A 14,620-nucleotide genomic window follows, 5' to 3' on the forward strand; every position below is an offset into this window, starting at 1 on the left:
TGCAGCTACTTTGGCTGCACTGTTTGACGTGACTCAAAGTTATCCCTTGCTTGTTAGCTAGCCAACTACGGCTAAGAACGTTGCCAGCCAGTATGGCAATAGAACGTTTAGAACAAACAACTGGGTCTCGTCCATAGATACAAAACAAAAAGACTGAACGACTGGGTCGAGTCTCTGGCAACCGAACGAATGACCAGCCGGCTTGGGTAGCAAGCCTAGATTTGTGTCGGGACTATATCTCGTGGAAGGATGAATTGGTCTAAAAAAAAAAATCTGCGAAATAACGTTTTTAATACAATTATGTAAATCATTATTTGAATGTGTTGGTAAATCATTGCATAAAAGTGATAACGATGTCGGTGTTTGGCGGATATATTGGCACGACTTCGTCTCGGGCCTAACAACCCACGTGCCAATATATCCTCCAAACACCAGCTTCTCTGGCGTCGTCACTTAAGTAGAACACCTCATAAAATGTCAAGTAATGTAAAGTATAACCCAAATGTTGACCACATTGCACCACATGCATTCCAAATCCCCAAAGGACACAGTTAGGCAGTAAATATTAGCAGTAGTGCTATCATAAATGATATTCACACACATCCACCTCCTGTTGTGTTCAGTTGTCACGCATGTTATTGGTTAAATCATTTATCTAGAAACTATGAGAGTGTTAGAAATACACTAACATGCCGGTATACTAAGCATTTTATTCCCTTCCATCAATAGGAACTAATAACAAGGTTGCAAAATCTATAAAGAATCTCTCTTATAGGATTCAAGGAGGAAGTTCTTGTTACAGCTGTACGAGCTCAGTGATAAGGGGAGGCATTGCATTATATCCAAGGCTGAACTTTCATATTGATTTTCCTTTTGATACGAGAGACGGGAGCACAGTCCTAATTTTAGTTTGTGTAGGAAATGATGTCTAGTTATTCATTTGGTGGGCTCCATGCACATCTACTGTATGTCCTATTCAGCGCATTGAGTCATTTATTGTAGAAATAGGAAAAAGTCTTTGCACACTTCCAGTCAGATGACAATTTCTTTCATCGTAGCCGAGCTTTGTCAGTCGACCTTCATCAGAGAACAGTCATTTGTTGACGAAAATGTGAAGAATGTTTCTGATTGGCTAAAGTAGAATGTCCATCCATTAGACCGCAGAATTCTGAGCATCTGTACAGTTATTATTTAGCCTTACTTTTCTTTAATAAACGGTCTAACGTATACATTCTTATATGGTGAACACATATTGACTAATGTGAATGTAAAGTAACAAATAAATTGCTGTCGAAATGACCCATTCTCCCACAAAGGTCTGACTTTCTAGATTACAGACCAAACAGTTTGGCCACAAACAGCTCTACATATCTACACTGTACCAATCATACCACATTCTACCAACGTGATTGTGAATACCCCGCAAAATAATACTGTAATAACTCCTCATTTAGGTTAAAAGTCAGATTTGTTTTAGAAGTTTGCTATCAATTAAAACAGAAGTTTTGACATGTTCTGTGCCATACGAAAACAAAATCTCAGAGAAAAGCTGCACTTCCTGCTTCAACACAGCAATATTGATTGAATTCTCAGTGAACCAGCCTGTTTTCTTGTTTTCGCTGCTCATAAATCCAACCACCTGTCAGTCTTTCCGCAAGATGGGAATGAGAGCGCTGGGGAAAAATATCCCAATCAATATTCTGCATAATTTTAAAGTAATTATTCTGGCACCGAAACGACAATGAGCGGTGAGGATAATTTGCATATACATTTTAAGCAGTTATCATAATGAATGTGCCGGGTATGAAGTCTGATCATCCTTTGTAAAATAGTGTTATCAAGCTAACTTCAGGAGAGATTAGTCGAGCAAAATTGCTTTTGATAAAGTCCTGGCCAGCACTTTTGATTGGATTCATTTGAACTATAATGTGAACATCTAAAGTTGTTACACATTGTTGCTTTGTCCTTGAATTAACTTCCAAAGGTGTTTAAAAAAAGTATATAAAATCCATGTTATTTCTCAGTAGTTACTGGTCTTTAATTAAGACATTATTGCAGTATCTTTACCACAGTATTAACATAAAGATACCTCCAAGATTTTCTAAATCGTACAGTGTATAACCTTCACAAGACACAAGTGCCTAGGTTTTTGTGTGGTGTGGGACGCTGAACAAACATTACATTTTAAGGCGGCGAATATTGTGTAGTCTGAATTCTTTAGTAATTTTAAAGGGTTAAGAGTATTTTGATTTCACGGGTTAAATTCTGTGTTTGTGAGCCGACTTCCTCTCTGAGCTGGACAATTTTCCAGTCACATTTAGGGGACAAAAGTCTATTTTCACACTTCGACAGCCTCAAACTCTAAACTCGATTACAGTGATACATACACACACACACACACACACACACACACACACACACACACACACACACCACAGTCATATAGAAAAGCCTCAAACCCTTCAGAAGTAGACAGAAATCCATTTCCAACTTGGATTTGCTCAAACTGGGGACTTAATCGCTGGCCAGATAAGGGCTTGTTTGCTGCTGATAAGATAAGCCATCAAGCCACATGTGCCATAGCCACCATGGTTAGAGGGAATATTTCCATATGATGACTCTCACATTAAACACTCAAACGCTCCGAGCCATGTAAAAATCCCACTCACGTCAATGACAGTCCACTGCTCCACAACGATGGCGTCGTACGTGGTGGTCACGCTCTGGTCGCCGCCCTCCGTCCCCTCCTGGAAGATGAAGACGCTTTCCACCGACTTAGGCTGCAAATCTGTAGAAAATGGAGTGGGAGGCCATGAAGGAGTTAGTATTTACAGAATGGAGGGTGTCTGTCTGTCTGGCTCCCCAGGCCTCTAGGCTGTGCAAAGAAGAGAGGGAAGTTAATAACATTACACAGCCAACCAGCAACCCACAGACACTGGGCCATTTATTAACAGGCAGGGCTGCAGCATGGACCATTTGTATAAGCAAGGGCCAGATATGGATTGTGTAGCTATGACAGAACAAGAGAGAGTGTTTCTTTCAGGGAAGAAGCTTGGAGAGATTATAGATGAACAGACAGACATTATGGACAGATTGTTGAAGCATAACACGATTCATCTGAAAACAATTATATGCGTGACATATTGTAGATATTTACATATTGTAGATATTTACATATTGTAGATATTTACATGTTAGGACTAATACACCAAGACAGGGCCATGGTACCATTAAATGGCTTTTCTATAGACTCCATTTCATTTGAACCCCATGGACAAGGGTAACATTCCCAGTTTGGGCACGATTGGGATAGGAACATTAGCGAGCTGGTGAGCTTCTTCTCCATCCCGCATTTCTTTTGATTCCATTGAGCAGTGTGCCGGAACCTCTTGCCCTTCAGACCAGGGCTCTCAGTTGGCCCTCAGTTGGCCCGAGTGCTTTCTCATTACTCCTGTACCATTTACACACTAATAGAGTTGGTGCGGCCCAGGCTCCACCATGAGACACTCCACATTTCATTACTCTGCCCTAATAATGGGGGAACGAGGGCCGGCTGGAAAGGGAGGGATGACAGGGTCCTTTATTTTCCCCCAGAAAACCCATTTAAGGCTGCTGGACGCCCTCAATTGAAGACATCTCTCAGACATCTATTGGCTCCTTTCAAATACAGACATTGTCGTTGTTCATTCCCCCTCTCTCCCACCCTCCCTCCCTCCATCCTTTCTCCACCCTACCCCTCCTTTACACCCCCCCCCCCCCCCCCCATCCATTGTTCATCAGACGTCTCCCTGCTTGGCGTGTAATTGGAAAGCCCTCTTGGAGATTGGGTTGGCCTGCCGATGCACTGGGATCACTCAGGTGAGATGCACACAGGGATCGGGTCCCTTTGCTTTAGGAGGAACACACTTGCTCTTGGCATGATGCTGCCAGACACTGAGTTACCGTGGGGTTGAGAGGTTTGGAGGATATGTAGTGCCAACACAAATAACAGCATAACATTTTGAGTTGAGTCTTGACTGACAATGTAGTGAGTGAACCAGAAGCTTGGAGGGAAACACATGTTCATTCGCAATGGGACAATGTAATCTCATCGACTAGCCTATCCTCTCCAGGCACCTGAGGTTGAACATACTGAGTGAGACGTGCACATACTATCTCTGACACAGAGAGAGTGAACTGAAAGACAGAGTGACACAGATGTACTGAGAGATAGTGGCAATGGCGGCGTGTGTTGTGACACCAACTGACACGGAGCACCAACCTAACTAGGGCCCAGTGACAACCAGTGACGACCGGTGACGACCGGTGATGACCGTTTGACGACAGGTGACGACCGGTGACAGGGGAGTGGACTGAAGACAGGCACTAAGTGACAAAGAGACTGATGCTAGGTTGACATAGACTTTGAAGGAGAGACAAAGAGGAGTAAAAAAACAGAGGGGAATCTAAAGCCTTATTGACCGCAGAAGCAACCGAATGACCCTGCCCCAAGTCCTGTCTGTTACTGACATGACTTAAACATGTGCGCTTATCACTGCCGGGGAGAACAGGAGACAGGGCTGTGACAGCTTATCTATATTTTCAAACGGGACAGACAGGAATCCAGAGAGAGAAGGAGAGATATAGAAAGAGTGGGGTTACTAATGTGTGTGGATTAGAGAGAGTGAACAATGCTAGCTAGACCTCATGTGGCTGGAGTGTCAGCAGTTCCTGCAAGAGGAAGGCATTGATGCTATGGACTGGCCCGCCCGTTCCCCAGACCTGAATCCAATTGAGCACATCTGGGACATCATGTCTCGCTCCATCCACCAACGCCACGTTGCACCACAGACTGTCCAGGAGTTGGCGGATGCTTTAGTCCGTGTCTGGGAGGAGATCCCTCAGGAGACCATCCGCCACCTCATCAGGAGCATGCCCAGGCGCTGTAGGGAGGTCCTACAGGCACGTGGAGGCCACACACACTACTGAGCCTCATTTTTACTTGTTTTAAGGACATTACATCAAAGTTGGATCAGCCTGTATTGTGGTTTTCCACTTTAATTTTGAGTTTGACTCCAAATCCAGACCTCCATGGGTTGATAAATTTGATTTCCATGGATCATTTTTGTGTGATTTTGTTGTCAGCACATTGAAATATGTAAAGAAAAAAGTATTAATAAGAATAATTCATTAATTCAGATCTAGGATGTGTTATTTTAGTCTTCCCTTTATTTTTTTGAGCAGTGTATTTTTAAACCTGCATATTTAGTTAATATTGCCTGCTAACATGAATTTATTTTAACTAGGGAAATTGTGTCACTTCTCTTACGATCTGTGCAAGCAGAGTCAGGGTATATGCAGCAGTTTGGGCCGCCTGGCTCGTTGCGAACTAATTTGCCAGAATTGTACGTAATTATGACATAACATTGAAGGTTGTGCAATGTAACAGTAATATTTAGACTTATGGATGCCACCTGTTAGATGAAACACGGAACGGTTCCGTATTTCACTGAAAGAATAAACGTTTGGTTTTTGAAATGATAGTTTACGGATTTGACCATATTAATGACCTAAGGCTCATATTTCTGTGTGTTATTATATTATAATTAAGTCTATGATTTGATAGAGCAGTCTGACTGAGCGTTGGTAGGCAGCAGCAGGCTCGTAAGCATTCAATCAAACAGCACTTTCCTGCATTTGCCAGCAGATCTTTGCAATGCTTCAAGCATTGCGCTGTTTATGACTTCAAGCCCATCAACTCCCGAGATTAGGCTGGCAATACTAAAGTACCTATTAGAACATCCAATAGTCAAAGGGATATGAAATACAAATGGTATAGGGAGAAATAAGTCCTATAACTACAACCTAAAACTTCTTACCTGGGAATATTGAAGTCTCATGTTAAAAGGAACCACCAGCTTTCATATGTCCTCATGTAATGAGCAAGGAACTTAAACGTTAGCTTTTTTACATGGCACATATTGCACTTTTACTTTCTTCTCCAACACTTTGTATTTGCATTATTTAAATGTTTCATTATTTATTTGAGACTAAATTAATTTTATTGATGTATTACATTTAAGTTAAAATAAAAGTGTTCCTTCAGTATTGTTGTAATTGTCATTATGACAAATATTTATATAGTGTAAAAAAAATATGTTTTTAAATATACATTTTTTAAATTGGCCTTTTTTGGTCCTCCAATAGTTGGTATCGGCGTTGAAAAATCATAATCGGTCAACTTCAAGTGTGGACTGGCCAAGGCTTTCCTCCTATAATCCAAAGGTTTGGAGGCTAGGGGCCACAAACCTGTGCTTACCGGCAGACTTCTGGTTATAGCTAGGGTTTTAAGGAATATTACATGAATACTGTACTCTGCCTTACACAAAGGTATGTTCATCCAAAATCACACAGTCAGTGGTGTAAAGTACCTAAGTAAAAATACTTTAAAGTACTACTTAAGTGGGGTATCTGTACATGACTATTTCAATTTTTTACAACTTTTACTCCACTACATTCTAAAAGAAAATATATATTTTTTTTTTACTCCATACATTTTTCCGGACATTCAAAAGGACTTTTTCTCAAGTAGGATTTTACTGGTTGACTTTAACTTCAGTCATTTTCTATTAAGGTATCTTTATTTTTACTCAAGTATGACAATTGGGTACTTTTTGCACCGCGCACGCACACGCACACACACACACACACGCACACACGCACGCACACGCACACACGCACACGCACACACGCGCCTTCAAGGCCTATTGCACAACCAATCTTTGGCCATAAAAATTGCCAGCACAACTTTCCTCAATTCTGTTCACTGTGAAGTAATACCTTATTGGAATTTCATTCTGGGGAACTCTCTCTCTACCGGCTGTGCCTGAATATAGAAAGCTAAGCACTATGCTAGCTGCCATGCATATGAATAGCTCAAATGTTTCACAGCGCCAGCTACAAATCCTCATTGTCACGGCGGAGATAGCATAAGCTAAGTGTAACAAAGAAAAACTCCCCACCAACACCATTAGTGTCAATTCACCAGTAAACAAATCGCTCCCCCTCAGAACTCCAGCCGTGCCTTAGGGCGGCATGGGCACTGTGACACGCTGGGCCTGATATCAATCTTTAATGCCCCTCTCATGACGCCGCAGGGTGGCGGGGCCATTAACATTACACAGGAGCCGCCTACCAGTGCCACGATCTGCAAATTCAATAACAAACTAATATCCGACCCTCCGTGCCGGCGAGGTCTCTCTGAACCCACTCCCACCAGTCTCCTGCCTCCATCCCACCTAGCCACGCCGGGATATTAAACAAGACTTATCCCCCCCCCCCCCTCCTCAGTGAGCTTCACCATGGAAACCCATCTCTTCAGGGGCGAGGGCAGAAGAGCAGGAGGAGAGACAGCATGTGTGGTATTCCCCTGGACCATACCAGGCAGGCTGTCGACAGCCAGCCACAGTCGGGAGGTAGCGCCGGGTTTAGCAAAAAGGCCAGCCGAGCAGGGGGAAGTCATGAATATGTATTCGAAGAGGCGTAGGACTGTAGGAGTAAACAACAGCGAAACAAGTTCAGAACAATGGAGGGAAACTTTACATTGCAGAGAGATGATTCCTCTGTAACTAGAAGGTACAGGGACATACATAGTTATTATCATTGTTAATTCTGTTTTCAAAGAGAACCTAAAAGGGGTAACTGCCTACCGGTAACCACATTTGCTTGGCTTGTTTTCGGATTGTTACTTTGGTAGGCCTATGATGTCATGTAAATTGGGAGGATATTGGGAAAGTAAGATGCACAACCAAACAGTTCAGAGGAAGAGCTCAACAACAAGACCACTTTCAGGAAACAAGGCATAACAGGACCATGCAGAGCATTAGTACACAGTTGTACTGCACGACATCCGAGACAGAGGACACGATGACAATCAGAGACACTTATTTTGCACTTCTGGTGCTCTGCTGTGACTGTCATTGTAATCTCCAATCAAACCGAGTGTCATCGCCACTGAGACGCTACAATCTTTTATTGTGCTGCTTCACGTCCCAGGATGCCCTTGATGTTTACAGAGAGGAGACGGTCTCAAGCGCCAGGGAGAAGAGTTTCTTCTCATGCTCTAATGTATTCACAAATGGATCTCAAAGAGGTGCTAGATTCGTCTGCACGGCCATGGGTTCTCGTGCTCTAATGTATTCACAAATGGATCTCAAAGAGGTGCTAGATTCGTCTGCACGGCCATGGGTTCTCAGGCTTGTTAAAGCCAGACGCTCCTCCATTTGATGTAATTAGGAACAAACACGTGATGTTGTCTTGGCTTTGATATCCTACCATGCACAGTTACCAAGAGGGTCACACGAACACAACGTTCATCTCGACAAACGTGTCTGTTTGAAAAGGGTTTGGCAGGCATGCATTGACAGGCTGTTCCATATACAGTATGCTTGACATGCTACTTCTGATAGAGAGCTGACATTTCCAGATCAATACAGAACCCGGCTTAGCCAATATGTATTTTTATAATACACTCGTGCTGTAATATAAGATGCAAATCTTAACCACACATATCTTAACCACACATAGAATAACCTAATAGAAAATAAGGAATTATAATAATGCGGTTCATTACCCCATTCTAAAGAGATAAAATATGCAAGGAGGCCCTCATTTGCCATCAGGTTAATTATCTGTGTTTCAGAGGCGCTGATGCGTTCACTTTAGGAGATGAATGAATTATGACTCTTATTTACTCAGGTTGAGGGTTTTCTTCACCATCAGAATTAAGTGTCATGCCCCGGGGTCTAGATATGGAGTGCAATGTGCAGTAGACGAGTAGCACAGAGCACTACCAGAACAACAACAGCACAGACTGAATAGTTTGAAAAGGGGACAGGATATTTTGGCAATAGCTAAGTCATCATTTCCTTTGTCTTATTATTATTTATCTTTTACATGATTTACTAATGTGGAACAAAATAGGAGGTTTGCCAGACAGATGAAATAAGTACTGAGAAATTGTGAAGAGGCCAATTACTTTGCTAGTACTATACCACAGCAGAACAGATGCTACATTAAAAACTACTGTGTGTAAAAACATTTCGTGGACGTTGGATAGTTTGTTTACCGTTGTCGTTGCCCAGGTGGAAGTATCCATCAACGAGTGAGGCCCCGTTGTTGAAGTGCTGAGTCATGTGATCCAGCCAGTTGGCCTCCACCCCTTTGACCCCCTCGTCACGGAGTTGAACCCTCAGCGGTACCTTCCCAGTGTAGTATTTCAGTTGGCCCTCACGGTCAGTTGGGTGGTTGAACAGGGCTAGCAGCTCCACCCCTGAGAACACAGAACACTCCATCTCCATCGCTATAGATTGTGCTGACATAAAACATGTCACGCAACAGTGATTTATAATGTGACAGAGTTGATACCCCATACAGAGGTGATTTATGACACATAACAGAGTTGACTCATACCCCAGAACGGAGGTGATTAATAACACATAACAGAGTTGACTCATACCCCACAACGGAGGTGATTAATAACACATAACAGAGTTGACTCATACCCCACAACGGAGGTGATTAATAACACATAACAGAGTTGACTCATACCCCACAACGGAGGTGATTAATAACACACAACAGATTTGACTCATACCCCACAACGGAGGTGATTAATAACACATAACAGAGTTGACTCGTCATTTTCCCACAATCCCCTACCAAAGGCTTGTGCCTCAATTGAAATGGTCCTCCTTTAATATGGACCAATGCATACACATTTGAATGGACTTTTGTTTTGGCAGCAGCCATTTAAATCATGTGTGGCATAATCTTCTCTTTTTAATGCTAATATCTGCCATCCCCATGTGAACCAGACGGAGGGCCAGAATGTGTTAGACTCCCACACACACGAAGACTCACAAAAGACGCGCACACACACACACACACACACACACACACACACACACACACACACACACACACACACACACACACACACACACACACACACACACACAACATCAGAGGGGACCATGGTTCAGTTGCTCTGGTTTTCTGTCAGTCATTCAGTCAGACACCCAGGAAGAATGAATCATTTATAACCATTTCCTTTCTGCCATGTCTGACTGATGTGACAGCTGGCCACCAAATTCCCAAAATATTGTCATTTTCCACTCTTCAAAGCTACAACTCTCCCTGCATACGTTGGAGGAACTACAAACTTATTGAAAACCAAGCCAAGTCATTACAACAAAGTCGCTCCACTAATCTTAATTTTTATGTTTGTTTCCCACCAAAAAGAGTGAATTTAAATGAGGCTTTCACATAATATTAAAGTTGATGTTTACTCGTTCAAGGCCAGCGGTTCTGAGGGACTGCTAGCTTCACCATCCCACTAAATGCTCTGCGTCTGCAATGTGTCACAGACCGTTTATAATTTATGCTGACAGAGACCTGGCACTAATGCACCTGATTAAACCAGACAGCTCAATGGGAACGCATTTAAAGATGAGATAATCGTGGTAAAATGTATAACATACATTTTATAACAACACTTAGAACAATTTGTGGCATACATTATTTCCATTTGACAGCTAGCTTTGTATGCAAAGGGTTAAACGTAAGTTCCGGTAGAGGTATAACCTGGAGTTGAAGATAATCCAGAGAATCGCACCCATCAGATCCCACACGATGACCACTTCAAAACACAACTGACTCTGCAATTTTAGCATCAGGGGCCTCAGAGATAAACAAATATTGTAGGGTCGCCCTTGACTTGCCCTGAGAATTGGATGGCGATAACACACAGTAGGGTGTATTGGCTATTGAGACCTGCCAGGTCACAGTCACATGGAAAATATCAGATGACAGGCCTGCTATGAGACGATACCTTGTGTGGTCCAATCATTTGAGAAAATTGACGACTAACGAGTAAACGAGCGCCTGAACGCAATTACAACATTCCAAATGGGTCCCTTAAAAAGTCTGGCCTGATGGATGCCTGTCCAAGTGACAAGGTCAGACCCATAATCCTAACTGATAATGTGTACTGTGCAGAACCACTGTTGAACATGACAGCATCTGTTCTGCTAATCCACCCTCCTCAACACTGATTTAATCAGGACTAACAGTCCCCGGACAGCTTTCTCTGCAACATGATTTTTAGTTGGAGAGTGTTAAGAGGTAACACCAATAATGATGTGTGTGAGTGACCATTGTGATGTTTGTCCAGTCTGTCTTTTTATATACCATCACTTCCTCCTCTCACACCTGTGATCCCACAGAAATGTTCTCAGCACTAGTTTCTATAACCAATCATTTTAGAGCATGTCAGTTTCATGTCCCAGTTTCACTTCTGACTGTTGACTTGTGACCCTGTTCCCTATTCTGCTGTTGTTTACTGTACACCTCCAGAATCAGAAGTCAGGAGGATTATAGGGGCAAAGCCACCCAGAACTGAGACTTTGAGTCAATTTCAGCAGTGAGAGCATTAGCGAAGAGGACAAGGGCACTTGGCACATGGTCACACACCATGCTGGCTATGCTGTGGTGGTGGTGTGGACTGTGGAGGTTTGGGGATGAGGGAGGAGGCTGAATGAGGTGGGGGGGGGGGATTATCTCACTGCAATACACACTGGAGGGACGTCCAGACGGACCCGGGTGCTGTGTCTACAGGGAGCCAAACATGTGTGGGCGCACACATACACAGGGGTGCATTCAACACGCACGCACACACACACACACACACACACACACACACACACACACACACACACACACACACACACACACACACACACACACACACACACACACACACACACACACAGGGGAGCATTCAACACACATACACAGAGGGGTGTATTCAACACGCATGCACATTTTATGACCACGTTTTCCAACTGGGTTTGAAAGAGAATGTGTGTGAGAGAGAAGTGCTGTCCATCTGGTATTCTAAGATGCTGAAATATGCTAATTGAATCCCACTTTATGCTGCACCACAGTGTGAGGAAATTGAAGAACCATTTATGCTGTTTCAAGTTGAATCTTGCCTGGCTTACTGTATATGAATCCAATTACATAGTAAAGAATGGAAATCTGACAATACTCACCACTGGCTCTCTGAGTGTGACAGCTTGGTTTCTCCTTCAGTTCCACAAAGTTTGTCTTGTTATTGTTGTGTGTCAGTGTGTCTTCCACTATAACATCCTGATCTTGCTCGCTCTCTGTGGATGGTGTTATGGGAAGAGAGGACCTTCCATCATGGTTGCTTTCCCCGACAGCAGTCTCACTCCCCCCCGTGTCCCTAGTCTGGACCTCCCCACCCTTACATAAGGAGCCTTGGTCCTCATCGCCCCCAGTGTCCATCGCCTGCTCCTGGGCTCCTGGTTCTCCATTGGTCCGGGGGCTAGTGGGGCTTCGGCTGCTCAGGGAGCCTAGCACGGAACTGGGGCTGGAGTGGAGGGAGAGGGAGGGTGTCTCTGGTTCTCTGGTCTGGGTACCTCGTACCCCACACGGCTCCTGGATGAAGCCCACAAACATGACCCCCTGGTCTGCAGCCTCCTGGATCTGCTGGAGAGACAGATAGCAAACAACCGCCTTAGAGAGATCGGTGGACGACCTGACTTTTACAAATACTATTTAATAATACCAACCATTCATACTGTATGCTCTGTTTATGATGGACTGTCATTTAAGCTCATTTTGGCTAATCATGAGCAAGATCAACGTTTTAGCTAGTGCTCAATGGACTTTCTAAAAAATGTGTGATAACCTTGAAACACAATCTAGAACATAAGCAAACATTGTTGAGTTATACCATTACCATGGCTATTTTTCCCCCTGAATTTCCCTAATTTACTCCCTATTTTATCAACCAAATTGATTCCAGGGGAACTGTTTACATACCTGGTATTAGCATATAATTATAGAGCCACTCCCCCTCCCTCCACCCCTCTTCCCAGCATCAGCCATTCAAATTGAATTGCAATGGCTCCAGCCCTGGCAGGACTGCATCCCAAATCAAGCATTGCTTTTCCCATTTCATTGTCATCTGGCATGTTATGTCAATATTGGGATTTTCCATCAAAATGAAATTGAAATGTTAACTGTCAAGCAGTGTTAATGATGCCATTCTCCATTCACATTCGGTCATAAGATCCAGCCAGAGGCTGTACATTCTGCTATCTGCAGCCGGGGACCAGGAGATTCCAAATCAAATCAGCATGGGTGCCATATCACAGGTTATCCTCTATGAAATTAAATTGTAAAACAGTCACATCGTTTCCTAGCTAGATTGTTTAATATCTATCGAACGTTCGCTCAGCACTTGCACATTTTTATTCCCAGCCAAATTGCAAAATGGAATTGCCAAGATGAAAATAAAAATATTTTATCTCATTTGAGGGTAACGTTGCCAGTCAATGAGGGAGAGGGATCATTTCTACTGTTGTGTGTGTGTGTGTGTGTGTTAACTCAGGTGTGAAGGTAATGGATAGCCTTTAAAATGGTCCGCATTGAATGGAAAATCACACTACTGTGTATTGCACGTGCTCAGGTCAGAGAAACAGGTAAACTGGCCGGCTGAACTGATAACCCATTTCCACTCACCAATGTTTTATTAAAACTAAGGACCGTCTCATCTACTGGCTGTGGAAAGCAAGTCAAGATAAAATCAACAAAGATGTTTTTGCCCACAAAGTCTTTAGGACCTATAGGCTGGTCAATTGTGTCCGTGATCTGAGTCCACTATACCCTTTTCACGCTATCCTGCCACCTGAACAAAACTGTGCCGACTTAACATTTTCGTTCACATCGATATCCTTTCCAGCACAGTTGTGGATGCCTAACCACTAACCTGGCCAGCTCAGTACAGCTTGGCTTGGCTCAGCTCGTCTCAATGGTATAACAGGGCCTTATCTGAGGCTCACCTTCTTGACATAGCCCTGGATGAGCTCAGGGGTGGGCACCTGGTCGGTAGATAGACACTGCTCCAGCTGCAGACGGTAGGGAGCACAGCTCGACTGGCTCTTCTCCAACCTGCAGTAGCAGCCCGCACAGCAGGAGAGAGAGGAGCAACACATTCAGTAATACATATCTGAAATGGTTGCACATTGAAATCCTTGGAAATGAAGTATTTATGGATTTATGCAAAGAATGTATGCACATCCATATTAATAAATCACATATGAGCCGTGTTAATGTAATTGTTGGCCTGTATGACAAAAAAAAGAAGCACTTAACGTAGACACAAATCAGGATTGAAAGGGGCACATTAGGGTGCGATAGGAAACTCAATGAAATACAAATCTGTTCTTGTTTTTCCACTTATCAGTATTGTGGGTGGATGGAATCTATTTATATGTATTTTCCTATTTTATCTAGAGGAAATCCTACAGTTAGCCCTGGGGGAGGCCAATGCCCCAGCTTCCATCGCTCTGCTTCACCTCTCATCCTGTTGACAACACGGATGGGGCCCTTCCACCCTCGCCACTGCGTGTGTGTGTGTGTGTGTGTGTGTGTGTAATAAGACTTTAAACATTATCACATGCAGCCCAGACCTAGCTCACTCTCTCTGTCACACAGACTTCACAACACAGCGGGAACCGGAGTCATCTCTCACAGTCAACAACAAGAATTC

The 14,620-nt window shown here is 43.4% G+C and overlaps 1 protein-coding gene across 1 annotated transcript in view; it reads right to left on the reverse strand.

Annotated features, from left to right (window-relative positions):
* Positions 1–14,620, reverse strand: part of LOC109908939 (raftlin-like) — a 55,962-nt gene that overhangs the window by 15,435 nt on the left and 25,907 nt on the right. Inside the window, exons 4-7 of the mRNA XM_031790098.1 lie at positions 13,911–14,019; positions 12,093–12,552; positions 9,107–9,310; positions 2,670–2,788 (exon numbers count right to left, since the gene is read on the reverse strand). Coding sequence (XP_031645958.1) covers positions 2,670–2,788; positions 9,107–9,310; positions 12,093–12,552; positions 13,911–14,019 — 892 coding nt within the window. The remainder of the gene's footprint in view (positions 1–2,669; positions 2,789–9,106; positions 9,311–12,092; positions 12,553–13,910; positions 14,020–14,620) is intronic.

The sequence above is a fragment of the Oncorhynchus kisutch genome, linkage group LG2 (genome assembly GCF_002021735.2).
Source record: "Oncorhynchus kisutch isolate 150728-3 linkage group LG2, Okis_V2, whole genome shotgun sequence".
Classification (NCBI taxonomy): Eukaryota; Metazoa; Chordata; class Actinopteri; order Salmoniformes; family Salmonidae; genus Oncorhynchus; species Oncorhynchus kisutch.